Source organism: Cheilinus undulatus, linkage group 11 (genome assembly GCF_018320785.1).
Source record: "Cheilinus undulatus linkage group 11, ASM1832078v1, whole genome shotgun sequence".
In the NCBI taxonomy this organism is placed as follows: domain Eukaryota; kingdom Metazoa; phylum Chordata; class Actinopteri; order Labriformes; family Labridae; genus Cheilinus; species Cheilinus undulatus.
This window is the reverse complement of record NC_054875.1, coordinates 46,014,536-46,042,252: the sequence shown is the minus strand read 5'-3', so window position 1 is coordinate 46,042,252 and position 27,717 is coordinate 46,014,536. Positions and strand designations below refer to the sequence as shown.

At 40.9% G+C, this 27,717-nt stretch overlaps 2 protein-coding genes across 2 annotated transcripts in view; one reads left to right on the top strand and one right to left on the bottom strand.

Moving 5' to 3' along the window:
* Nucleotides 1-27,717, top strand: part of LOC121517796 (tubulin alpha chain-like) — a 1,079,624-nt gene that overhangs the window by 432,074 nt on the left and 619,833 nt on the right. The window contains exon 4 of the mRNA XM_041799832.1: nucleotides 2,813-2,817. Coding sequence (XP_041655766.1) covers nucleotides 2,813-2,817 — 5 coding nt within the window. The remainder of the gene's footprint in view (nucleotides 1-2,812; nucleotides 2,818-27,717) is intronic.
* The window catches only part of LOC121517790 (nucleolar protein 4-like), a 246,354-nt gene that overhangs the window by 17,699 nt on the left and 200,938 nt on the right, over nucleotides 1-27,717 (bottom strand). The window lies entirely within an intron of this gene.

Genomic DNA, 27,717 nt, shown 5'->3' with positions numbered 1-27,717 from the left:
AGAAAGAGAATATTAGAGTTAATACTTTAAGGTATTTATTTATAAACGAAATACAGTATGTTTGGAAAATTAACCCATTATTTTAGCAGATTTCTCCATTGTTTATCTTTGCTTCCTCAGTTCATCTTCTCATCTCAAAGGTTTTAGAGATGAACTAATCCATGATGATCCGTTATCTGTGTGCACATAAACCTAATTTCCCTCCCATACAAATTAGAGCCTGCCCCCCCATCGAAAAAGTTCAGACCCACCCCTGCTCTTAAACAAATATACATGCTGCATATCAGATCAACAATCAGCCGCAGCACAGAGAGGTCTGTTTATAGGACAGAGAGGGCAACAACAGAGAAGGAAAGGAACTTAACTTTCACCAAAATAAAATTCAGACAACTTTTTAATTTCCCCTTCATCGATCTGATCAACAGACGCTGCTCCTTCTGGGAGCACCTCTGTCTGCTTTTATACCTTTACAAGATTTCATACTGAGACTGACAAAGCCAAGAGATAAACAGAGAAGAAAGAAGGCTGAAAGTTCCTGCAAGTCTGATCTATTAAAATATATTTTCTGCTGAGACAGGCTCGCCAAATAGACAGTACAGCACATCACGCTTTCCTTCATTAAAAGGAACCCTGCATGATCACACAAGTTCATCTTGTTGTTAGATATTTGTATATCTCATATGTATATTGAACTAAAAATACTTACTATATTTCCTCGATATCTGTATTTAGAGTAAATTTGAGCTCATAAACTCACCAAGAGTCGATTAAAACATTTAAGACGGAACTAGATGAGCGCCATCTCAGCACCATAGGCCTAAATAATTCAGAGAAATATCTTAAAAAGATGCCAGTGGGCACGGGAATGAAAAACAAACAGTTGTGACTTCTCCATGTAAAGACTTGGCCAAAATTCACACACTGGGACAGCATCAGAAACAAATCATGAAGTCAATAAAATAAAGAGACGAGCAAGCAAAGACAGCAAAATGTTAGAACAAGTTTAGGCCTACATAAATGACATTAATTCCATTAGGTATTTTGTGTCTGGGTGGGGGTCACAGTGGTCCTGAAATGAGGGGCAAAAATCTGTTTTCATTCAGCTCTGTGGGTATCAGACTTATTGACAGTTGCGCCATGTTTGTACCAGATTTCAGTACTCAGTCCTTGTCCTCTTAGTTTTTTAGGCCTAAAGTCACATCAGGATGTTTGCGATCATCTGCTCCCTCAGGCTGAGTTCAGGTCAAAATAACTCAATGACCTCAACAGGAAATGACCCCACCAAGCAAGAAGAACAAAAACAACTTATTCACAACATCATGGAGCTATTTCCATCCCCATCATCCTTGTTTTTAATGTACATGTGACCTGTGGTGTGATGAAACAGCACCATGTCTGAATCCATCACAGAGGGCTTTTATTCTGAAAGAATCTGTTAGCATCACAGCGGTCATATGACTGCTTATACACAGTCCTGAACTAACATAAACACACATACACCTAACCACAGAGCTGCCCTGAAGGACCAGCAGAGGGCAGACTTCCTTCATGTAGCTGCTCTGTCTGTAAGATTAGTCAACTTTCTGTCCTCCTCTTTGGAGTTCATGAAAATATGATTTCTCCAAGCTCAACACTGATTGCATTTTATTCTATTTTTCTGTTTTCTTTCAACAACAAAGAAAAAACCTGAAACAAAAATTAGCATGCAGCTTTACAAACATCATCCTTCCTCTATTTGATATTTAGGCAACTCTCTATTTTCCATGTATGTCATATTTACAATGTAAGATAAACAATAATATGAATATTTATCAGAAAAGGACATTTCTTCATTGCATTCACAGCAGGGATGAAATTGGAGACACTAAGTGTCCTCCTGTAGCCTGCAGACTGTGACGGCGACAGGAAATAATAATCTGCTGGTGGGGAGAAAATAATGAGTTCCTAAATTATTCTGATAAAACTTCCCTGAAGCCAGAGGCTGAGCACGGACTGCGACGCCTTCCTGAATGCAAGCAATTACAATTAATCAGAATAAAATAACAAAGAGTGGATGGACTGATGCTGTCTGCACAGCAGCAGAGATGATTTTATGATGAAAAATCAGGGAGAAACTTCAGACAGAGTGGGCATGTAGCCGCTGTGGAGGCTTTTGTTACGAGCTCAGAGAGAGGAGCTTCTGTTTATTAATGAAGTATACAAAAACTAGACTCTATATCATCACACAGGCCACTAAACCACAGTAATAACACCCCACACACTCCTCCTCATTAACATTACCAAGGAGGACATTTATTTTTGCTTTAACTCACTGGGTGCCATTGACGTATATCTACGTCATTTAAAACCAACGTTTAAGTGCCATAGACGTATATAAACGTCAAAGTGTTTTTTCGGTGGCTGGCACAAGGGGGTGCTCTCACGCTCCCTGTGAGTAATTTTGGGGCTTCTGGAATACGTAGTCGTAACACTACAGTCGGAAGTGATGGTAGATCAAACATCAGAGGTGGAGACCCTGGGGTCAAAGAGCAGAGCGATCGTTATGGAGGTAATCTAAGCTAAAAGTTCTAACTTAGACGCTGGAAGAAACTTTAAACTTTTGCCTGAGAAATCGCTGACTCACTGAAACCGACAGTGAACTTAATGACAGCGAATCCGGGGATCGGCCCTTTTATTCATCTATCTATGCGGTCAAGAGGCTACAGAACGCCGCGAGGCCCCCCCCCCCCCCGTGCGTCAGAGAAATAAGGCAACCTCTCACCAGCTGGATGCGTACAGCAACAAGCACGAGAGGACGTGGGCGTATAGGGAGGTCCCGTGGAGGCCGTCCAGTTCCAGAGTGTGAATGGCATGACAGTGACTGTAAGCACTGTTATTTCTTTTACAATAAAATAATATTTGTAATACAATTTTCAGATGTCTTTTATGTCATTGAAGGCAAAATTATAACATTTAAATCACTGTTCTGCTTGACAAACTCACTTTCACAAAAATGCACTTTTCTCAGCTTTCTAGAAAAAAAAATGGTCTTTTTGGTGAAACTAGCCTCTATTCAACTTAAGATAAATCAAGAACGGAACAAGCTACAAACAAACGTGTTTTTCGATGATAAAATAGAGAGTTTTTTCTTTCATTTGAGCTATTTAGTGTTTTCAGAATCATAGAACAAAATATTCTGTGGTTCTTGAAAGATGACTGGCACTCAATGAGTTAATCATGGTTATATCCACTTCCTCAAGCTTTAGGTTTACAGCTTGCTCTGAGTATTTCAATCTTAGAAACTAAAACAGTCAGAGGCAATTTTGTTCCAGAAGTTCCTCTTCTGAAACAAAAGCTCACAGATTAGGACTGCTCCAATATGGCAAAGATCATAATCACAATTGTTATGATTAATACAGAGAACAGGATTATTAAACAACATTAGTCAGGATTTTACAAAATCTGAACAATATTCATTTATTTAGCTTAAACATTTTCACATCTGACAAAGCAGATGGATTGGTCGGATTCCATGTCTGTCATCAGGCAGACATATTTTGAAAGCTCCAATCTGAAATGATTGATCTGAAAATGGACAGAACCAATCGATGTCATATTAAGAGAATGAGGCGGTAGCTAGGGGCAGGGTTTGGGAGAGCGTAGCAAAAGCTGCCACTGGTGTAGCATTTAGCTTGGCTGTAGCTATAGTATAGGGGCTTTTTTAGCAGAAGTGGACCACATATCTTCATTAAATAAAGAACAAAAACACACTGGAAGCTTTCCATTATGGTAAAGGTGTTTTTGCTCTTCTCTCGACTGGCCTCTGCATGAGATTTATCAACCAACAAGCTCCACTGTTCTTGAACTACAGCAGCACCTGTCTGGTGTGCTCAGGTTACAAATGGAGCTGGAGATTTTAGTGAAAAGTCCTGCTCTCTCCTAATGCTTTGGCTCAGAGGTTTCCCAGCTGACTGTAACATAAATCCATGCAGTGGATTTATGAAACTGGCATGTTAGGATTATCTTACATGCGCAATACTTTAACTTTCTGAACACTAAAAAACAAGCCGTGAATTAAAATTAATGAGTGAAAATGATTAAATTAAATCTAAATCTAAAAATAAAAAATACGAAAATAAAATAAGATAAATGCTGCATGCAGTGCAGCAATCATTTACAGTAATCTCTATAATCTTGTTTTCATGATCATGAGAAGCCAGTTTTGGAAGCACTAACCAGATTCTTAACTCAGATAGCGAAGCAGAACAAAACCAACGCGGTTCAGAAGTCATGACTCAGCACCCTGAGCACAAGCTCAACATCAGGTGTGTTTGCAGCTGCACCCACAATTGAAAATAGTTTAGCCTTTTAGAACAGTGCTGAACTCTTCAGTGTCACTTCTTCCTCACATGCCAATCAAAATCAGAAGAGGCGGGACTTTTGACAATAGTGGAGGAGACACCAACTAGACTCATCTTTTTTAGAGGGTAATTTTCATGTCTGCAGGTGCTGCCTGTGTCAGGACAGGATTCCTTTACATTGACGCATGTCTGCTATGTGATATTTCCTTTAAAAATGGAAAAGTGAAGCATATAGAGATATTTTAAAACAATGTTACAGATTCTACAGAGGAAAGCAGGATCTTTTTTTGTAATGTAGCAACAATAAGTGCTGGTGAGAAGGTTCTGGAAATGAGGTCCTAAGCAATGCCAGTGAAAAAAAGCCGTCTATGGACACACAGCCTAAATTTGTTTCAAGGGCTGAAGTTTAAGGTCTGAACTATGTTTAAATATCTTTATCAGCAAAAATGATTTTGTTTATAACAGTGTATTGGATATAGGCAAAATTCCACATGTCTATAACAGACTTTCTTTACTTGTACTTATAGTTATTTCAATGCCCATAAACCTGAAATACAGTTTTCTCTTTAAACATGTAAACATAATTATGCAGCTATCAGCTGTGAAGTCAAAACCAACCATATCAGGACACATTACACTGTCAGGGCTTTTAAAACAGGTGCAGGTGTGCTCATGTGTGCACGTTCCTCAGCTGAACAGCAGATGATCCGTGAGGGACAGAGAGAGCTACAGGTGAAGGAAGGTGAGTCAAGTCTAGACAGGTAAGATTTAGAAAACTTCTCAAGGTTTATCACTATCTTTCCTCAATGACCTCATCCACAGTCACTAATACTGAGAGTCACAGGATTTCACTACTGTTAAGGCTTTTATGATACAGCAAAAACCAAAACAGCAAACACAGTGCCATTCTTATTTGACCTCTCTCTCCTTCCCTCTCTCTCTTTCTGTTATCAATATAATTATCAAAATAATCAATCTTCATCAAAAAGAGGGAATTTTCCTCCATAGAAGTTAAAGAACACTCCTCTGAGTGTTGAGTTATATGTCTTTAGCAAAGCAGAAAATGTAAATAATATTTTTGAATTTGGCAAATAAAAACTTCATCCTTTACAAGCAACAGTTACAAAAAATAATATGACTCGTTAATTGTCATGGAAACAAAAGGTTGTTCTATTGTGGGCGAACACCACCACCACTGTCTTTAAGAAGGAAAGATCATTTTTGTTTCTATGAAGGGTAAACAGTTTAAACTTTCAACAAAAAGGCCCAGACAAAATTACATTAGCACATCCAAAGTTGAAACCCTGGCGCTTTGCCTGGTACGGGTTAAGTTAAACATATCAGTTAAATATGTTAAATATCATATCAGCCCTAATTTTCATAACTGCAAGAATAATTTAGACTTTTCTGTTCCATTTTATCTTTAAATGAGGGCTACATTCATGAAAGACTCAGTTAAAGGTGCCTCACAAATGTTAAAGTGTCTATATTCATCACCTAAGAAGCTCCAACATACATTTTCTCCTCATGTCAGCGAGTGTCTGTTCTCAGGATGCTAAATAAGTCATCATGGAATAAATGGTGTGTGCCAGCAGGCCGACAGGATGGATGTCTGTCTGCTCCACTGTTGGCTTTTATTGTTCTGTATAGACTTCTGCTCCATGGTCCAGCACACACAATGAGGTGATCCTATAGGAAGAAAGAGAGACATTCTTCACGTTTAAACCTTCCAGTTTTACTAAAAACAGTGTGAACTGACGTAAAAGAATGAACCAGTTGATGGAAACGGAGGCAGGCAGACAGAGTGTGGAGAGAATAGAGACAGAAAGAAGCTCTAATTAAGGATGATTGGAAGATGGAGATGAAGAGGAAGATGCTAAAGAGGAAGAGGAGGTGATCTGAATGAGTCAAGGCAGGAGCTGAGTGTAACGAAAAGAGAGAGGGGGCTGAGGATGGTATCGACTGTGTCATTCGCTCGGTGGGGGGAGAGGAGGGGAGAGGAGAGGAGGGGAGGAGCCCAAACTACTGCATGGAGAGAGAGGGAGAGAGAGGGGGAGAGAGAGAGAGAAAGAGAGAGATGGACCAAGGAGGAAGGCAGAGCCAGGCAGAAGGAAAGAGGTCAGGAAGGGGGAGGAGGAGGAGAGCAAGGGAGGGAGGGGGTCATAGCTCAAGGGTGGGGGCAGCAGCAGGAGAGGAGGAGAGCGAGAGGGGAGAGGAAGAGGAAGGATTGAGATGGGGGATGGGAGGGGGGAGGGTGGAGAGAGAGACTGAGGCAAAAGGACAGACACGTGGGAGGGAGTTTTTTTATTTTTATTGCATTTTTTCTTCTTTGACCACTAAAAACATCACTCATTTCTTATTAATTCTTTAAATATGGATTCAGTATAAGATATGGATAAATAAAAACAGCTTCCTTTTATATTTACTAGGCCTGTCAACATTAGTTGCATTACTTGCAATTAACCAAGATCAATAATTAGAGCATTCAAATGTATAATTGTGATATATCTCATGCTCTCATGTCTCTTTCAGCATACTTTGGTTAATCTACATTAGTGCCTCTCTGCAGCTCAGTGGGCAAATCAGAAGTGATCAAACATTTACCTTTCCACTGTACACTTATTGCCTTTTAAATCCATAACAAGTTCATTTTTGTGGTTCAGTTCATGTCATAAGCTTCAATCTACCTGTAAGAGTAGCTATACCCAAACAGGACATCAGTGAGCCTTAGCTTAGTACAAAAAAAATGGCACATGCATGACGAATTCAAAGTAGTGGAAAAAGGCTGTCTTTAATTATCACTAAACAAACACATGATGTTGCCCTACATCTATAACACTGTATCATCAATCAGCATGAATCCTGTATATGAAAAACTGACATGATTCTAAAGGCTTGGCCAACACTATATGGACAAAAGTATTTGGCCACACCGGTTAAATGTTGATTTCAGGTGTTTCAATCAGACCCAGGGCCACAGGTGTATAACTGTTTCAGTTGGAAGTGATAATAGAAAGTGGAAGTGTTCAGGAACAACAGCAACTCAGCCACAAAATTCACAGAAATGTTTAAACGACTGCTAAGGCACATGATGCTTAAAAGTCACCAACATGCTGCTGATTCCATGGCTGAAGAGTTCTGGCATTAATGTAAATGATTATGGTATGGGGCTGTTTTTCAGAGTTTGGGCTAGACTTCTTATCTACAGTGAAGGTCAATCTTATTGCTTCAGCATACCAAGACATTGTGGACAATGCTTTGCTTCCAACTGTGGCAACAGTTTAGGGAAGGCCCTTTTCTATTCCAACATGACTGTGCCCCAGTGCACACAGAAGTACTATAAAGACATGGATTGATGAGTTCAGTGTGGAAGAATTTGACTGACCTGCACAAAGCCCTGTCTTCAACCCCATCCAGAACCTTTGGGATGAACTGGAACAGAGATTGTGAGCCAGGCCTTCTCATCCAACATCAGTGTCTGACCTCATAAATGCTCTACAGAATGTATGGGCACATATTCTCACAGAAACACTCCAAAATCTTGTGGAAAGCCTCCCAAGAAGACTGGCGACTATTAAAGCTATATAACTCTCCATATCAAGGTACAATATTTGTAGACAAAGTCATTACAGTCTCTGTTGGTGAAATGGATATAAAGTGTGTTATACTGACTCGTCATTGGTGTAGTAATAGCATTAAAATGGTCAAAAACATTTATTTCTTATCAATTAACCCATCTAAGGATTTATGGATCAGGTCATCGGATGAGTCTGAGAACCACTGGTCTAGTTTGCCCACCTTTTTCCTCAAACGACTCAAATCTGCTCGTCTTGCTTTCCTTCAGTTCTCTTCTCAGCTCACACACAGATACATAAGACAAATCCGGCATAATAGAAATAGTGAATGTGATCAATTATTGTGATCTTGATCAGAATAATCATTCATACAGCCCTAGTCTGAGGTTATGAGCCAGAGCATTTGTTCCTCGTTCCAGGCATATCTGCATCATCCACAATGCACAGCGATGCTTTCTTCTTTACTGCTTTATCACGGCAAAGAAATTAATACTTACTGTACAGTAGCTCTAACAACTCCAACTGCTATGATAATCTAACCAGTACGCTCCACTTACAGAGGAGAGGATGCTCTCTAAAACATGGACTACTACCATTGAGTAAGAGTTGTAGTAGCCTCAAAGACTCAGAACCATAAATAGTCTAGTATACATGAAATAATTAGTGACATAAGAGTGGGGAAGGGGTGGGGGCGGTGAGTGAGGGTGAGTGCTTTTTTAGGGTAAAGGGCCTATAGGCAACTCAGATGCTTTTCCTCCATTTACTTGTTTATTCTACTACATTTATCTAGTGCTTTTGCCTTAATTTCTTCTTGCTGTCATTACCGATTCACCTCTAATATCTATTTTTGCAAAGAAGCCATTTTTCTAGTTAGAGCATAGAGCATGTTAATGGGTTAAGATTGCACACATAGGTGCTGTGTGCAAAGCTTTATCATGTGTTTTTTGTCTTATACATTTTACTGAATAACAGCTAATTTTCACGACATGCTAATAAAGCTTGATTTGAATATAAAAGAGAGAAAATGTGAGACTATAAGAAGAGGGGGAATGAGAGGAAGAGGAGAGAGAGAGGGAAGCCCTGGGACCTGGAGGTAGAAAAGCAGAGTATGTAAGGAGTATTCATGCGTAGAGACGAAGGCCAACCTAATTCCTGCAGCCTCGACACAAATCCCCCCTCAGCAGCAGCAGGACCACCGCCACTGCCTCTTCATCCCTCCCTCCTCTCTCCTCCCTCAGTATCTCCATCCCTCCATCCCGGCCCTGCTACAGTGAGAGAGCTCTGGTGCTCTTCTTTGTGTTTCTCTCCCTTCACAGGCAGCGGCCCTGTCTCTAACTCGCTCTCTCACAAAGAAAGCACAGCTTTCCTCATCCTCTTCTTCTGTTCCTCCAGCCTCTGACTCAGACACAGAGAGGAAGTATCAGGTCCTGCTTCTCTGCCTGGATCAGACTACATGATATCAGCAAGAAAAGACTGGTCTGAAGGGGAAATCAGGAAAAAGTGCACAACATTTTGTTTTTTTGCAAGACCTGTTTGTCTTTATTTTTGTCTAAACCAGTGTCTCTCCCTTCTCTAGGGGATGGCAGCACTCCAGGGTTCCTTCTGGCATCATCAGGGATGCCTTCAAAATGCTTTACAATCAACCTAGCATTTCCATGAAAATGCAGATCATTGGCTATCCTGTCATTGATAATCAGAATGATCCCACATGTCCTTTTCCTGAAATCACGTCAGCTTCTGATCCAGCAAATAAATATCCGATGCCAGTCAGCACTATGCATTAAATTACAGGTACATATAAAACATAAGGACTCTTTCCACCTCCTGGGGACCCTCATCACCCAGGACCTCAAGCTCCCTTATCAAAAAAGCCCAAAAAAGAATGTCCTTCCTGCTGCAGCTGAAGAAATAAAACCAAAGACAATGATGGTGCACTTCTACATCGCCATCATCAAGTCCATCCTCACTTCATCCATAACAGCCTGGTATGCTGCAGCCATGACAAAGGGACAGAAACAGGCTAAAGCGTGAGGGTGATTGGCTGCAATCCTCCATCTCTCCATGACCTGATGTATCTGAGGCGTGCATGTAAAATTGCAGCAACTCCTCTTATCCCAGACTTTTTTGAGGCCCTCCCCTCTGGCAGGAGGCTGAGGTCCATCAGGACCAAAACCACCCACCATAAGAGCAGTTTCTTCCCCTCTGCTGTCAGTTTCATGAACAGTACTCTGGCCCTCCCCTCTGACCCTCAATTGCCATATACAGCATGCGCACCGGCGAATCGTACTGCAGAGCACTTCGCTCCCTCTCTAGTCTATCAGAGCATTTTCATAGCCGGAGCTCTAGACCGGCAGCGGCGCGTGCCTGGAGCGGCACTTCGCTTTGCTTTGTTTCAGATACGCGGCAGGTCTATTTCAGCGCCGGCTGCTGCCAAACCTCGTAAATTCACCGTCGTTCAGAAAGCACCAACCATGGAAATCACAAGCATAGAATATCCGGTTCTTTCACAATAAAACACAATGCACAGACTCCTGATCGTAAATCATCACTATATCAACATTACATCTCATCCTGCAGCAAGAGCAAAGGGTCACTGAGAGGTCAGTGGGTCACAGAGCGACAATGGCACCATTGATGAGGAAAAGTTCACTTTTGGGGATATTTAGCCAAAGAATTTTGGATAAAATCACAGATACTTTAAGCAAACATTAACCTTTTAACTTCCTAATGTACTCACCCAATGGAGGAAGCAATAATATCACAGACTTACACTGGAAAGGATGATAAATTAACCCCAAAGGTAAAATAGTCCGCTGTTGACATGCTATTCCTGTGTGAACTCGCAGTTCTCCCATGATCTCTCCCTGCTGATCAGGGCTTGCGCGCCACAGCGCAGCGCTCTAGACTCGCTTCCAGTGGGTGAGGTCGCTCGCCTTTCGGTCAGAGCAAACCTGCGGCGCTTCAATGTGTGGCGTGCACGCTGTGTATGGAAATTCAGGTTTAGAGTCATTGAACCCCAGGATCAGCAGACAAAAATAATGCATGTTTATACAGACTTTGTGTGTGTGTTTATCCAAGAAAAGGAGATAAATGAGTTGAAGTATTGACAGAACACTAACATTTACCTGTTATCTCTGCAAACAGAGTCAAACGTATGGATGCTTGTCCACTAATGGCCTCAGTACTTCACAGACTTTTGCCACCATTTTTTTCCAGGTACAACAGTTGGACCGCTTGGGATTTGGGACTTGGGACTTTTCATATATTTTAGGGGTTCTATGAGAAACGCTGATCCAAACAATCCTTCCTCATGTGAGAACGCCCTGTGTTTGACATGTTCTTGGCCTGAATTGAAGCCATGGTGACCTCTTGTTTGACATTAAAACTATCTCAGAGACTTAAATGTCACAGTCAGATCCCAGCATCCATCCTTCTCTACTCCACATCTTCATTTAAAGTCCCGCTCTGTCATCCTCTCTGCTTTTATCACCACCTTTAAGCACAGCCAGGTACTGTCATCCCTCCTCCCTCTTTGATGTCGTACAGTCATCCTTTGTCTGTACAGTGCGCTCGTATCTGTGCTGACCTTTCTAAAAGCAGCACACAGCAACAGTAGACGCACTAACACTTGCTCTCCTGCAGAGGAACTGTGCTCCGTCACGATTAAACACTTGAAACGGAGGCAGTAAAACGCCACATCAAACATTATTGTTGGCTTAAATCTGTTTCTCCGCGAGAGTCATGACACCGAAGTTCAAGAGTTATGATGCAAACAAAACGGATCTATTCAGAGTCACAGACAAGTGCTGCACAGGGAGCTCATTCATGCCGGAGTTTGTGCAAAGCTGCACATTTTAATTGACGTGTTTATATGCAAAGCAGCGCTGCTGAAGCTGGGAAGGATAGGTGAAAGAAAATACAGATTCTATAATACAGATTATCCTGGATCATCTAACATGGTTTAATTGTAACAAGTATGGCCATCTTCATTCCTATGTTTCTTTAGTATAATATGTGTCTGAGTAACAGTAGCCAGTCTCAAAAAACACTGGTATCAGGATTTTAAATTAATCTTAGACAAAAATTAGAAGCAACAACCGATCCAAAGACCTCATACAAGTGCAATTACACTGCCATCTTTCTTTCCTCCCTGCTCTTTTCCATCATGTTCGTCTTCACATCCCTTCCTCCTCCGCTTCATCACCTCTGCTCTCTCCTTCTCCACCATCATTCCCTCTGCTCTCTCCTTCTCCACCACCACTCCCTCTGCTCTCTCCTTCTCCACCATCACTCCCTCTGCTCTCTCCTTCTCCACCATCACTCCCTCTGCTCTCTCCTTCTCCACCATCACTCCCTCTGCTGTCTCCTTCTCCACCATCACTCCCTCACTCTCTCCTTCTCCACCATCACTCCCTCTGCTGTCTTCTTCTCCACCATCACTCCCTCACTCTCTCCTTCTCCACCATCACTCCCTCACTCTCCTTCTCCACCATCACTCCCTCTGCTGTCTCCTTCTCCACCATCACTACCTCACTCTCTCCTTCTCTACCATCACTCCCTCTGCTGTCTCCTTCTCCACCATCACTCCCTCACTCTCTCCTTCTCCACCATCACTCCCTCTGGTCTGGTCTGTGAGGAGAGCAGGGACTGTGATGCATGGCGGTGTTCAGTGTTTCCCTCAGCCCAGAGGGCAGTCGGTGCGTTTAAGAGGGCAAACATCCTTCTGCGTCAAGGGCACACAAACGTGTTGCTAAAAGCTAGAGAGTCCCCAAAGAGAAGCAGGACAGGTGGACCAACTCTGACAGTCTATCTACCCACAGTCCACTGGGAGGAGGAAGAGAAGGAAGATGCTGCATCAGCTAACCTGGCAGCACACATCTCAATCAGAGTAGTTTGAAGGTGAGTATTAGTTTGTGTGTTTCCTGGTGCAGGTGCATCCCTGCAGGTTGTGTGATTCTATTTTTACGGTGTGCAAACTGTCGTAATAACTGTCAGGCTGTTAGCTCCGAGTGGCTCAAAGGGGAGGGGATGTGTTCATGGGGTCTTTCACACGTCGTAAATCACACTAGTTTGTTGTTTTACATTAACTCCACTCTGAGTTCTTCGCTCTCTAGCAGGAGAAACAAACACAGTGAGACTGATGCAGAAAACAAACAAAAAAAATCCCCATTTTCACACACACGGGTGAACACAACAGAATTAAGCAGTTTGCATGGAGTTTGCAGCAGTCATAAACTACTCACAGGATACAAACGTCTTTACTCCTGCTCTCCTGCTCTCTCTTTCCCTGAATATTTCTGCTTCATTCATACATCAGATATTCTTGACTTAATAGTAATCCTCAAAAAGGGTGTTGGGAAGGATTTAAGACAAAAATCTGAGTATAAATGATCCAGATCCAGACACTCAGGATGGTTTGGATAACACAAAAGGCCTTTAAAGGTACTATGTGTAATATTTGGGAGTGTTCAATGGAGAAAATATGGTAAAAAATTAATGATTAATTATTAGTGATTAATGACTTTGATACTGTGATCACCTTGAAGCATGTTTGGACCAAAAAGTGAGGCTAAAGTAGGGCGTAGATGTGGTGAGTAAGCTGCCTGAGGGCACCATCAGATGGGAAGGCAGATTGACACAACCCCAGTCATGCTCTGGATGTCCCTGCATACTACCAGGGGTATGTAAAGTGTCATGAGATAACTTTAACTAAGAATGGGCACAATACAAACAAAGATTGATTGATTGGAAATTAATCTGCTGAAAAAATAACACAGTCCACATTTAGAGCGAGTAAGGGGTGAATGTGGTGAGCAAGCACAGCTTTGGGCACTGTCCAGGTGGGTAGTAGGGTTGCCATGAGCCAAGTCATGCTGTGGATGTCCTGAAGGCCAGAAAAAACAGCTGGCGGTCACCAGGCATATTACCAGCTGTGGAAGGGCCAGGCCAAAAGAGATGCCACCGAGCTTCATCTTGGCTGCAGAGCAGCATGTGTGTTGACATGTGTCGATGCAGTGAATCCTTAGCGCCCTACATGCCTAAAAGTTATGCACAAGATTGCAAAAATCATTATTATTATTAATTTAGAATAAGCCTCTTATTCAGGTATAAGGACGGTCCTCCACACGGACTCCACATGTTTCTACAGTAACAGAGAAGGGACAAAATAACAATTGGTAGCTCTTTAAAATTCCACTGGTTGCCACGGTTGTGACTGGAAGTGAGAGTTATAAACTAGAACCTGACTGATAGATGTCGCTAATATTCCCAATTTTACACACTGTACCTTTAAATCATAGGGCCAGAGACATTAACCCTTTATAAGGCACGGGGCCATATATGGTCATCTCAGTCAATTTCCTTTGTAACCAACTGTCTCTGACCTACCAGGAGTGGCCCAGAGCATCTCAAACTTCCTCTTTCCTCAAGAACTTGAAAAATGCAGTGTCACAAAAAAAAAAAAGAAAAAAAAAAATGGCCCTAAAATCATAACTAACCATGATAAGTTGATGAAACTCACACATTATGAAGGTGGATAGTAGAGCTAATTTTCATGATAGGTTTTGTTTGTGTAGTTTTCTAACAATTACTGAAATTTGAGAGAGAAAAATGTTGGAACCATGTTTCATCTGTTTAGGGGTGTAAAATGTTGTCTATATTAATACACATGGACAACTCATCTACAATCAGACTAAGGGAATTTTCCTGGCAAATAACTTGTTGAAGTGTAGTATAAGAGTACTCTTTAGTAGACCTGGATGTTGGGATGTCCACCAATAATAATCTAGGGCTTAAATTGTTAGTTTTCCAGTATTTCAGTGAGTGCTCTATAAAGGGGTAAAAACACTAAAGGCTCATTTATGCTCTGCATTTGAAATACATACAGTTATATGCTGACCCTTTGCAGCCTTAATCAGCTGTGAACAGAAGCTCCTTCCAATCAGTTTGATTCAGTAATCATCAGGAGATATTTTACATTCAAGCCGTACACAGGGAAACACCACAAATCAATGTCTCTATTGTTGTGATGGGGCACTTATGCACTGATTGAAAAGAGTGGGCAGATTAGAAACCCTGGTGTTCATTAAACAGATTGTTTTTTTAATGTGGGGAATAAATAAAGGTAGCCAGGGGCGGGAGGACAAAACCCCTGCTGAGGTGGAAATTAACTCTGACTCCTTCATTAACTCTATCCCACCACAGCCGTCCCCTGCTGTGGTACAACTTTACATCTGCTGCAAACTGCAATCCTCAACTCTCAAGTACTTTCTACTTTTTAAAATCTGCATCTACTCCATTTACTCCCCACAGCCAGTCAGGGGAATCAAAATTCTTCCCAGGGCTTAGGCCCACAAAAACAAAGAAGCATAAGATCATGTTAAATACACTGTAATTTCAACTGTCCAGGGCTCTCAATCATACAGTGTGGACCCACTAGACATGTATGGGATGTGCTGCTCAGCTCCACCCACCTCTGCATCGAAACTGTTTATAACTTAAGAGTCTAGTCAACAAAAACTGCACTCCATGAGGTGCATCCACAAGCTACTAAAAAAAGCCCTCTGAGATCACTTACAGCACAAAGCTGGGAGGTGGTACCACCTTCACCAAGTTAATTATGAAAAATACACAAAATCTGAACAGTTGCTGTACAAAAAGGTCCTTTAAGGGCCTATTATTCTGGACAGTGGCACAGACAGACCGAATTGAATGAATGCATTTCAAAACTTAGTCTGGGACACTGTCATCATAACTGGCCAGTTTTCTTGTAAACTTTCTTTTTGTCATGTACCTGGAAAGTTTTTGTTCAGAGTGTACTCCCTTTTTCTGTTTTTTACTCAAGACACTCTGTGGACATCCACACTGGCATTTTAGCCCATCAACAGTCACAAAGAATACTCTCATGTGCTCAAAGGGAAGAGAAAACATTTTAACAATGTTCTGTGTGATCTGATAAAGCTAAGTAGCTGTAACGTCACAAACTTACTACTGTTATAATACTAGTCAGATTAGCATAACCTAGACCTGGGCCATATGACCTAAAACAAAATATATATCACAGATTGTTTTTTTTTGTTTGCCTTTTTCAGTAACTGTATTGTATCACAATTTACAAAATTAAAAGAGATAACACATTCAAACCAGTGTTCATTTTGACATCTATTTTCATTTTAGTCTCAATCTTAGTCTTTAGATTAAATGCCTTTTAGTTTTAGTCACATTTTAGTCATTTCTACCCTTTAAGTAGTTTAAGTCTAGTTTTAGTCCATAAAAGTCCTCACATTATAGCCTTTAGGCATTTATTCTCTTGCCTTAATCTGGAATCAAATCATGGTAGTGTGTTCTATACACTTCCAAATCTAGTGTCCCTGCTTTCTACAGCTGAGAGGCAGGAAAGATGCAGATGCATTGTGTTTTGACAGATTTATCCACAGAGGAGAAATATCACGAATTTTAAATGTCAGACAAAAACCACATTATATTTTAGTCTCGTTTTAGTCATCTTGACCCAAACTAAACTTACCTCTAGTCAGTTTTAGTCATCAAAGATCTATTTTTGACTAGTCTTGGTTTCGTCTTTCTCATGGAAAAAAAGGCTGTAGACATATTTTTAGTCACAGTTTTACACTGATTCAAACTCCTCTTATCCCCTTCAAACAACCCTGTGAGGGCAAACTGAACCCACGTCTGAATTTAAGATCACACACAAAAAGTTTTTATAAATCTTTTTAAACCCACGTCTTTGTAACTGCACCTGTAGTTTTAAGTTTCATTTCTCTCCTGCTGAGGAGTGTCAAGCTGCAAAATACAAACTGCAGACTTTTATTGTGAAGAACCTGTTGGAACTAGTTTATCATAAGTTAGGCTAAGCTTTAGCAGCGGTATCAGCTGCTGCTTTTACAGCTGCTTCTCTAGCCTTGTTTAGCGTCACAGTCTGCTTCTTTGCATGGACTTAAAAAAAAAACACACCTTTAAAGAGCTTTTTAAGCCGTTGTTATGAGTTGTTGCCGCACTGGTCTCAAAATAAACCAGGTCAATTTATTCAAGACAGACCGATACAGATGCTTTGCAAAGCGAGCTCACTCGCTGTATGTTACTGTTATTCCACTTACTGTTATTGACATTAAAGTTGGAGAGGAGAGAGCTCATGTTTAACTCCCTGCTGTGCTTTGTGTTAATTAAGCTGACATAAATATGTGACACTTGGCCTGTTACCTGGCTGATTGGCTGATTTTGAGTATCATAGAGGAACCTGTTGATAATGGTGTTCTGTCTGTGCTGTTGTCTGTCACATATCACTCTGCTACGTTAACTGCAGCAGTGGTTATGCCTTGTGTGTGAACTACAGCAAATGCATTCAGACTGGTGATGATGGTGTTCAGTTCTCCTAAATAGGAAGGAGCCCAGCAGCAAGAGATTTTGTCTAGCCTGGTTACATTAACAAAGAAAAGTAAGGCTTAACAAAAGATCTGTTATTTTCTATCAAGATCTTTATTCAGATTAACTCTGTGACCTTAAATGTGTGTATATGTTTGATTTGAGTTGATTATTGGTGATTAAAACTGCCAAGGACACGACAGTGAGGGTAAGCAGCACAGACAGGGTTAAATAATTACAGGACAAAGACCTGGTTTGACACCAGCAGGTCGCCTACAGGAAGCATTTCATGCAGCTTTATGTTTATCCGCATCATTACTTGTCATTTCAAATGTCAAGTTGCTGCCCTCTCATGGCTGCACAGAGTGACCTTGTGTTATTGGGACTGTGCACGTTCATATGTGTATCCAGTGTTTGTGAATAGAGGCTTTATCTGATTCTGTGTCGGTCACAGGCTGCATTATACAATGCTGCTCTCTGCTCTGTGTATGTGGGAGTATGTATGGGATCTGTGCGTCACATGGTCACATGGTATAAGACACAGCAATGACCCCTGGGAGCACAGATTGCCCCTGACCTTCATGGTCCTGGATGAGCCTTCAGACTTCTCTCTGAACTCGACTTCTCTTAATGATTATCATTGAAAGGCTTTATGATTTCCATTGTTCACTAAAATATGAATCCTCTCATAAAGAAGTCCACATTCAGCCTAAAGAAGATGGTTTTCATTTTACTGAGTGAACTTAAAAGGTCACTGAAGGGATCTTCATCTCTCACAGAACATGTCTAAGAGTTCCTATTGAATATTTTTAAGTCTTACTGAACTGTGGGGTACAAAAATGTCTGGCTTTAAAACTTAAAAAAAAACACTCGAGTTCAAACCAACTCCTGACTGAAAGGTTTAAACAGAAAAGATGATAACAAACTCCATAAAGAGAGGAGTTACTGCATGGAAATAAAAGTTATAGTAATAATTCACTAACACAGGCACTGTTCTGAGCTTTGATGAGCAAATTTGGGTAATTTTCCCCGATTTCTAAATATCTATTTCCTTTTTCCAAGATAAGAAGTGCTGGTTTTCCTGACATAATTAGGATTTTCCTCAGTAAATTACCAAATTACCAAAAGGAGCAAAGTCAAACTTCTGCATGCAGGTTCTTGTATACTGGTACACCTAGTTAACATTTTTGTGGCCTGTGTCTATGTTCTAAAATGTTCTGTTCCATTTAGGGTCCAATCTGCAAAATTTTTCATTAAAACTAATTTTGAGTTCTTGAATATTTTTGGAACTTTATGTGGCTGTTCCTCAGTAAAAGACTGTGGCAGGTCCTGATGCCTGACCAGTGGTCAGGTACTGGTCTAGATACAACAAATGGCTGGTCTAGACAGAATCACTGGTCTAGATAGAATGAAAGGCTGGTCTAGATAGAACCACTGGTCTAGACAGAACCACTGGTCTAGATAGAACAAAAGGCTGGTCTAGATAGAACCACTGGTCTAGATAAAACAAAAGGCTGGTCAAGATAGAACCATTGGTCTAGATACCTACCTTCAACAGGTACCTGATGAGATGAGCAGGATCTTTTCTGAACTTTCGCTTTATCAGTATAGGCATTTTGTTTCAACCTCTTGAATATCTTATTTATAAAGAAGTAGCACCTGTTTCCTTACTTACATGTTATATTAGCATCTTTTTATTCAGCCAACAAATTTAACATGCCCTTTTTCTCTCAAAAGCACCTGTAAAAAAATCAGAAAAAAATCCAAACAGTACCCAACCCTACCCCTGACTCTATAAAATGAGTATGAGTAAGGTTTGCTTTCAAAAATATGGTTAATCACACCATAGGTGTTGAAGTATAAACATACATGTATCGTCATCTACAGGATGCATTACACATTAACCCAGGTAGCAACCTTTGGTGTTGAAAAATGAAGCCAATTTAGTACACAGCACAAAAAGCTGCAGTCCCTTCAGTTTCCACTTGAGGCAGACTGCGGTCACATCTACTGCCTGTGTTAAAAGTCCCATTTTACAGCAGAAATAAATGTGCTCACAGCCTGGTTCAACAAACAAGTGTGATCAGAATAGTTTATACCTTTAGTTGCACACACTGTACAGGAGATAAAAGGTTTATAACTTGTCTGTTTTGGTCTTAAGAAGGACAGAAGTTAGGCCTAATGGGAGGCATGGGAGAGGTAACTGCAAGTCAGTGCACCTGAAGTTAGTCTGATATGGTATGTCTGGTATGATGACCACCATGGATTGGCTTCTAAAGTCAGCTTCAGTAACCAAATAGTTTATGTCACTCAGATGTTGACCAATTCTTCTTTCGCAGTGCTAAGTCTATCTGCCAATAAATGAACATTTTCTGTGAGCATCAGGATAAAAACTCAGGCATACAGTCTAGTCCATCTCTCAAAATCTCTGAGTTTTCTTTGATTGTCTTTGAGTATATTTAAAGGGTCAATTTCTTTGGAATGCACATCCAGCAATTATGCCAGTACTATAAATATGTATAATTTCTTATGCATGCACGTATAGTATTTAAAAAACACAATATACCTCTGTAATGACTCTATTTTGAAACTAAAATCTAGGAGAATAAAAGCAGCCAGATACAAGAGTAGGAATGGATTGATCTGACTTTTGTTTAAACTCAGAGTGAAAGTCAAAGACACTCAGGAGCAAACACACAACTCACCAAATGGCCTTGGCTGAAACAGAGAAAAAAGGAACCAAAACTGTGGTGCTTTTTACATTTCTACAATTATCTGTCAGCTATTAAGAGCACTGCATCGATTTCAGTGTCATTAGCAGGCTGGGCGATGTCGAGTGGACTGCAGAAGAGGAAACGGGAGGAGGAGGAGGAGAAGGAGTGAAGAGCAGCACAGAGAAACAAGGATGATATGAGGCTAAAAAAAGAGTGAAAAAAAAAAACTATGTAAACGGTGCCTCTCACAAGATGCCACATCATCATGCACATTATCATTCAAAATTACAGCCAATCATAGTGTCACAAGCAGACACTGGACCCTGAGCAGATCTGGTACTTACACCCATCCAATTTGTTGGCTAACCTAGAATCAAGACAGCGACAGGGAGTCTCAAACTACAGCATTTACATGAGAAACATGCATCAACTTTAGCATCTGAACCAAACAGGCCAACCGATTTAACATCATTCAACTGCTGAAAACAAAATGAGAATAAATATAAAGCTAATAAAAACAGCAAGCAATGACTCATATTTCTACATTCAAAACATTCTATTTCTTATTTATATGAATATATGAATAAATACTGTATGTTCTGGTGTCATTATAGTTAGAAAATTAAGGGGTGGACTGTCTCACCAGGATGCATGGGATTCCTAAAGATAAGGAATAAGAGGCAGAGAAGAAAAAGATGGGGAGAGAACCAGAAAATGAAGGAAAAGGAGAGGAAAATTATTCAGAGGGGTAGACAGTGGTACAAAGGAGCAAGGAGGGATGGATGGAGGGATGGAGAGAGAGAAGAGAGAGGGAGGGTGGGAGCTCTAATGGGTCGTCCCCTGTCGTTTTTCATTTGTGGCTTCACTACGCAGTGACAGCTAGAGGCCTTTCCCCCCCCCTCCATCCCTCCTCAGAGGAGCTAACCAGAGCCAGAGTGGTAACAGATGCTAATTCCTTCACTCCATCTCCTCCTCCTCCTCTGCCTCCTCTCCCAAGGGAAGGAGAACCATGGGAGAAAAAGACAGAAGGAGAGGTAGAGGTGGAGGTGGAGTTGGTGCTGAGAGAGAGCGACTCCCCTGCGTGGGATTACAATGGATTATCCCGCTAAGACGCGGCACGGGCTGCCTGCTAGCTCCCCGTGCCTGCCTGCTGTGCTCAACTGTACGGCCCTGCCCCTGCCTGGCATCGTCATAGCAACGGCCCACCTCTCCTCCTCTTGGTGGCGATGGCGACCCCCCAAACTGATGGGACCAGATGGTACAAACACAAACAACCTGGTTCATGGTCGTCACAAGGTTTAACCATTCACTTTTTCAAGAATTCTCCTGTGATTTTTCAAAGTGGCTCAATCTCAAACAGGTCATCATAGAAAGAACACAACAATTACAGCCTCTAAACGGGAGAATTTGATGGTTTCCTTTACACTCAGTGACATAAATATATTGGGATTAAAAGGTTCAAATGCATAATTCTTTGGGCTTAAAGACGATTAAACTAATGGTTATGATTTATGCACATAATAGAGAATATACAGCGGTATGGACTGGAATAATACACAGTAGCTATAAAAAGTATTAACCCCCTTGGATGTTTTACCCTTTTACTGGTTTTATAAATCAATCAAAGTGAAAAAACTTCTACAAAGTAATATAAATTAAATAAAAATATGTGACTGCATAAATATTCACCCCCTTTAAAGTGACTGAGCTAACTCAACAGAGGTCCAGCCACTTAGTGCTAGTAGTCTCCCAGTTAGTGCAGTGAATGTGTCTCAGTGATCGCAGTATACAGACACCTATGTCTGGAAGGTCCAGTCAATCAGTATTCCTGGCTACCATTACACCATGAAGACAAAAGAACACTCCAAGCAACTCAGAAAAAAAGGTTATTGAAAAGAATAAGTAGGGGGTGGATACAAACACATTTGAAAAGCTCTGGACATCCCCCAGAGTTCAGTTAAATCCATCATCAAGAAATGAAGGAATATGGCACATGTGTAAATCTGCCTAGATCAGACCATCCTCACAAACTGAGTGGGCGTGCAAGAAGGAGACCAGTGAGAGAGTCCACCAAGACACCTATGACTACTCTGAAGGAGTTCCAAGCTTCAGCAGCTGAGATGGGAGAGACTCTGCCGACAACAACTGTTGGCCGGGTTCTTCACCAGTCAAAGCTTTATGGGAGAGTGGCAAAAAGAAAGCCACTGTTAAAGAAAACTTGGATTCAGTCTGGACTAGAGTTTACCAAAAGGCATGTGGCAGACTCCAGGGTCAAGTGGGAGAAAATTATTTGGTTTGATGAGACCAAAATCGAACTTTAATACCATCAGAAAAGACGCCAAACACTGCACATCACCACAAACACACCATCCCCACTGTGAAGTTTGGTGGTGGCAGCATCACGCTGTGGAGATGCTTCTCAGCCCTGGAAGGCTTGTAAAGGTAGAGGGTAAAATGCATGAGGCAAAATATAGGAAAATCCTTGAGGGCAATCTAATCCAGTCTGCAAGAGAACTATGGCTTGGGAGATTTATTTTCCTGAAAGACCATGAGCTGAAGCATACAGAGAAAGATACACAGAAATGAGTTAAAGACAACAAAGGGAATCCAACAGAGAATTTGTGGCTGGACTTGAAAAGGGCTGTTCACACCTGATCCCTGTGCAACCTGACAGAGCTTGAGCATTTTTTTTAGAGAAGAATGAAATAAAATTGCAATGCCCAGATGTGCAAGCCTGACTGAGACCTGTCCACACAGACTCAGTGCTGTGACTGCAGCCAAAGGAGACCCTACTAAATACTTACTTGAATACTGACTTATCCAGTCACTTATTTTACATTACATATTTTTGTTTAGTTGACATTACTTTATAGAAATCTGTTTCACTTTGACATTATTTTCTAATATTCTTTTTGTCAAAAAGCCAAATTATATTGACCGTGATTGATTTATAAAATCAGCAAAAGGGTAAAACGTCTAGAGGGAGTGTATACTTTTTATAGGCATCAGGCGTCATAGGTATCAGAGTGGGTGTCTGACTCAGGCCCTAGGCCACACCATCCATACAAACTCTAAATGTGCAGGCTAACTATGAACTATATTAACATTTAAATGAGACATTAACCTAAGAGTTATTCATGTGGACAGTTCTGTAGATATAAAGACTTTTATATGCTTTAAGATCACAGCTTCTGTACAAAGAAATGCCTCTTCTTTCTCTGCTTCTCTGTTTGTGAGTGCCCTCAAAGTAAATCACTTCATTTGACAGAGTCACTGACATTTTGGTTGAGTAGATGGATTCTACTTTGTCACTTCTGTTACTTTTTTGCCTCCTTTGTAATTTTCCAGCAAAAAGTGTTGTAGCCTAATGTAAGCATACTGCAGTGAGTGACGTTGTAGTGACATCTATAGGTGCAGTTTAAGGCTCGAAAAAAACAAAGGTACAAAAAGCATTTCTATTTTATAATGGTGAGATTTAGAGATGCTTATCGCAAACAGCTTCTGCAGAGAAATACTGTTAAAATACATCGATGGAAAAAGAAAACAGACCCTTTTTTGTTTGAGAAAGAGAAGGAGTGGTGTGAAAAACAAAGAGCAGGAGGATGAAGAGTTGTTCTTCATGCATATTCCTCCTGGAGCTGTACAATATTCAGTATGCAGACAAGCCATATGCATCCCCTACACATGCTCACAGAATAAAGGAGCGGAGGAGGAAGAGAGGGGAGCAGGAGAAGAGAGGAAAGGAGCGTCCCCTGCAGCATGCCTGTGCCCTCTAATGTCTTTGAGGTGTCCTGCCTTCTGTAGTCGGTCTGTGAGTCGACACCCCGACCATCAACCTGCAGAGGACCATCTGGATGTCACCCATACATAAACACAAACACGCTCATTATGCATGTGTTCAAAACCAGAACTGTACAACCCACACAGCCCAAAAAACAGCCACCAGGTTTCAGTGGATGTACAGTTCCAGATTAAAGACACATCTGATGGATGCTCCCTGGTGACCTACAATAGAGGTTCCCACACTGTACCATGCCAAGGACACACATCTAGATTTTGTCTTGATAGGGACACCTGTCTCAGAAATATTGGAACACCTTCATAATAACAGCAACTTACATAATCTTATTTTTCAGTCATTTCATTTAGTTTTAGAAAACACCATTAATCATATATATTACAAGTTAACTTTTATTAAAAAATCCTCTTTTGTTTTTCATTCATCATAACCAATGTCTTCATTCTGTTAGAAACAGATGTTAATGCTTCTTTACATCAGAGGTACTGACAATCTGAGAAAAACTTTGTCTAAAATATTGGAACAACTTCAGAAAAAATGTCCTTAATGTAAAACTCTGAAGAATTTGAATATCCCACTGTCTACAGTCCATAATATAATCAAAAGACACAGAGAATCTGTAGAAATCTTTCCACACAAGGAAAGTTATTATTGGACACTGGTGATCTTCAGGCTCCCCAGAAATCATTGTCTGTCAACACAGTTCACCGTTCCATCCACAAATGACAGCTAAAGCTGGATCAAGCAAAGAAGAAGCCATATGTGAACCTAATCCAGACCATCAGGATAACCATCCAGCTGGTTATCCTGACATGGTTCAAACACCTACATCTCTGATAGTATGGGGTTGCATTAGTGTCTTGAGTGGAGCATCCCTAAAAAAAATCAACATGAACTTTCTTTGAATTTCAGCCCACTGAGTGGATCAACATCACAGAGTGGTGTGTCATTAAAATCATTTGAACCAACACAAACATGTTTGAATGAGACTGACTAATCATGGTTTGGGGTGAACTTGGTGTCCTCTTTGTGCTCGTATTTTTGTGTGTAGGATGGAGACAGTTTCCTCAGAATAAAGGGAGTGTAAGAGGTCAACAGAACAGAACAGGAGGATGGTACAGTCAGCAGAGGAGAGACAAAGGCCCTGCTGTCACTGCCTGGTACTGCTTATACACACTCTAACTCCACCATACCACTCATCTCTGTCTGCCTCGGTCATGTGACAACTCTATAATGTCTACATAGGATCCTTCTGTCCTACAGAAGCACACTAACACATAAACACTTGTTTTTGGTGTAAGTGAGACTAATGGTAAATGTACAGCACTTATACAACGTCTCTGCTTCTCTGACCACACAGAGAGCTTTACATTACAAGCCTTTACCTCACTAACACAATCACACACTAACTCTCTGAAAGATTCAGCCTGAAGGAAGTCTCAGAAGACGAAAGATGAGCTTTAAGTGTTGGAATATTTGATTTGTTTTAATATGCAAAAAGATGATTCAATGACTTTTATCACAAATTTAAGAATATTTAAGTCCATTGTTCTCAGCAGCGCCTGGGTGTCATTCAGCACTACTGCCAGATGGTGGCTGAAGAAAATCTCACTGCAATTTAGTGACAATAGAAGAAGAATGGGTGGTGACACTGAAGTGGGAGGGACTAACCTTGCTCCTCTGAACATGAGCATTTTCCTAAAAATTATTAGTAAAAGTATCTATTCAACCAAGATTGTCAAAGGAAATGGAGTGCTTCTTAATTTGGAATGCTAAATCTGTTAGCTTGTAAGGCTGGGTATTACCCATAGAGCACACGATACATATTGTGATACAGAGTACTATATATCACAACACACACTAATTTAGGTGTGGGGATTTCATTTGCACTGATCTTATTGTGGTGGGTCCCGGTTCTGGTGTTTTGGTGTTTGAGGTTAACTTCACTCTGCTTCCTCTGAAGCTGCTCCCTTCCCCCTTGGTGCTGAGGCTGATTGATCACACCTGAGTCTGTTCTGCAATCAAGCTCTCCTTAAGACGGCTACACTGACTCGCCTCAGTGCCAGAGTATTGCCTGCTTCTCTCAAGTGTTACCTCGGCTCCTTCTCTGGTTTTCTCCATGTGAGTTATATGAGAAATTGTAGTGATTGTTTTGTGTACTCAAGTCTAACCCTGCCTTGTCCTCCTTCTCTTCCAGTGCCTCACTCCTTGCCTCATGTCAGCCCAAACCCAGTGCACTCTCTCCCTGGAACCCCTCACTACCTCAGACCTGTGGATCCCCCCCTCCTCCTCCTCACAAACCTTCATAATCAATAAATTTGTTAAAAACTTTGTCAGTCTGGTTTGCATTCCGGGTTAAAAAATTCACATCCACCACATTAGGAAAATAAAGTCTTAATGAACATGTTTTACACAGAATCTAGGATGACAGCAGTTTTTTATTCTAGATAACAGCAAAGAGATAGTTTTATAGTTTCATGAATCTTACACTTTAAAACACATAAATTCATAACATCAGAGATCCAAGTCATTCAAAATAGTATTTTCCTAATCATTAAGTTAATGATGCAACAGCAATACTTAACTTTCTAAAGTTTAACTTTCTAAAGTTAGTGAGGAAAATGTTGACTTTACGAGGTCAGTCAATGCTGGTTGGGGCGACACAGACTAGCCTGGTTAGCCTAGCAGTTATTGCTAGCGTGTCAATGAAGACTGGTGTTTGTGCAGTGTTTTACCTTGTTTACTGCACAGCTTGCTTGACTCATATCCAACTCCTGACTTTCTGGAGAATAAACCTAAAATAATAATCAGGTATCTTTGTTTTAAGTCTTGCTGGCAGTAAACAGAATTTGATCTGTGTTACTAGTATGGGTAACATCTGAAACTTGTTTTAACTTTAGGCATGCGCTGCATCATGTAGTTTAGCATCTGCCTCCATCTGGTGGCTTTGTTGTGCTGGCTTTGTGTGTGTCTGGGTCAAAAATGCTGCTGTTTGGGCAGGGACGGACAAATTTGTCATCATTAAAGTTCAAGTAAGTGCATGAGAATCACTGTCAGCTGTCAGTCAGTGTTCTGGTCAGCTTAAGACAGTCAGATGGTTTGATTATGTCATTATAATATTTAAAGTCAGGATTAGGAGAGATCTGGTCACTGCTACCATTTACTATAACCTACAGAGAGAGCAGAGTGTCTAACAGCTTTGATCAGCGGGGTTTTAATAAAACTGGAGTAGACACATACAGCACACTGAAATTTGGAAAGCCCAAATGTTATCAAACTTAAACAAAACCTGCATTGAGCATAGAAAGAAAAAGATTACTGCTTCTTTGACTTGTCTGGAAAAGTTTGAAATCATAAAATAAAATGTTTTTGTTTTTTAGCACTTCTCAAAAGCAGATTAAAAAAATCCTCAAATAAATGAAATTCAGTATTAAAACACATGAATGTATGAATAATTCAGGCTGTCTGGATAGAATCGTTTGTCTCTTCAGGCCACTTTTTTGTTGTTGTTCTCTGACATATTTTTGGTGGTGGCAGCTCTTCAGAGTATCATTACATCCATGCCGATGTAAAATCACTGCTCATTTATTCCATTGAGTCAGTCACACAAACCCCGAGTGCTAATGCTAAGCTACATGGCGGGCAGGGAAAGCCCGTGTTTTTTTTCTTTTTAGGCGATGATGAAATTCATCATCACAGTGAGCGGGATAATGAGGTGAGATAATAGCTGTCACGCTGTAATCCAGAGTCAGCGCTCCGTGCAGCAGCAGAGTAATGCAGGATCCGGGCAGCCAGTCAACGAGCTAATAGGACGGGACGAGCACGACGCCAGCCGGCCGCCGTGCCAACACGACACAAAGCAGCACACATAGGCTGCCTGCAGGCATACACACACATGAAAACACACTCTC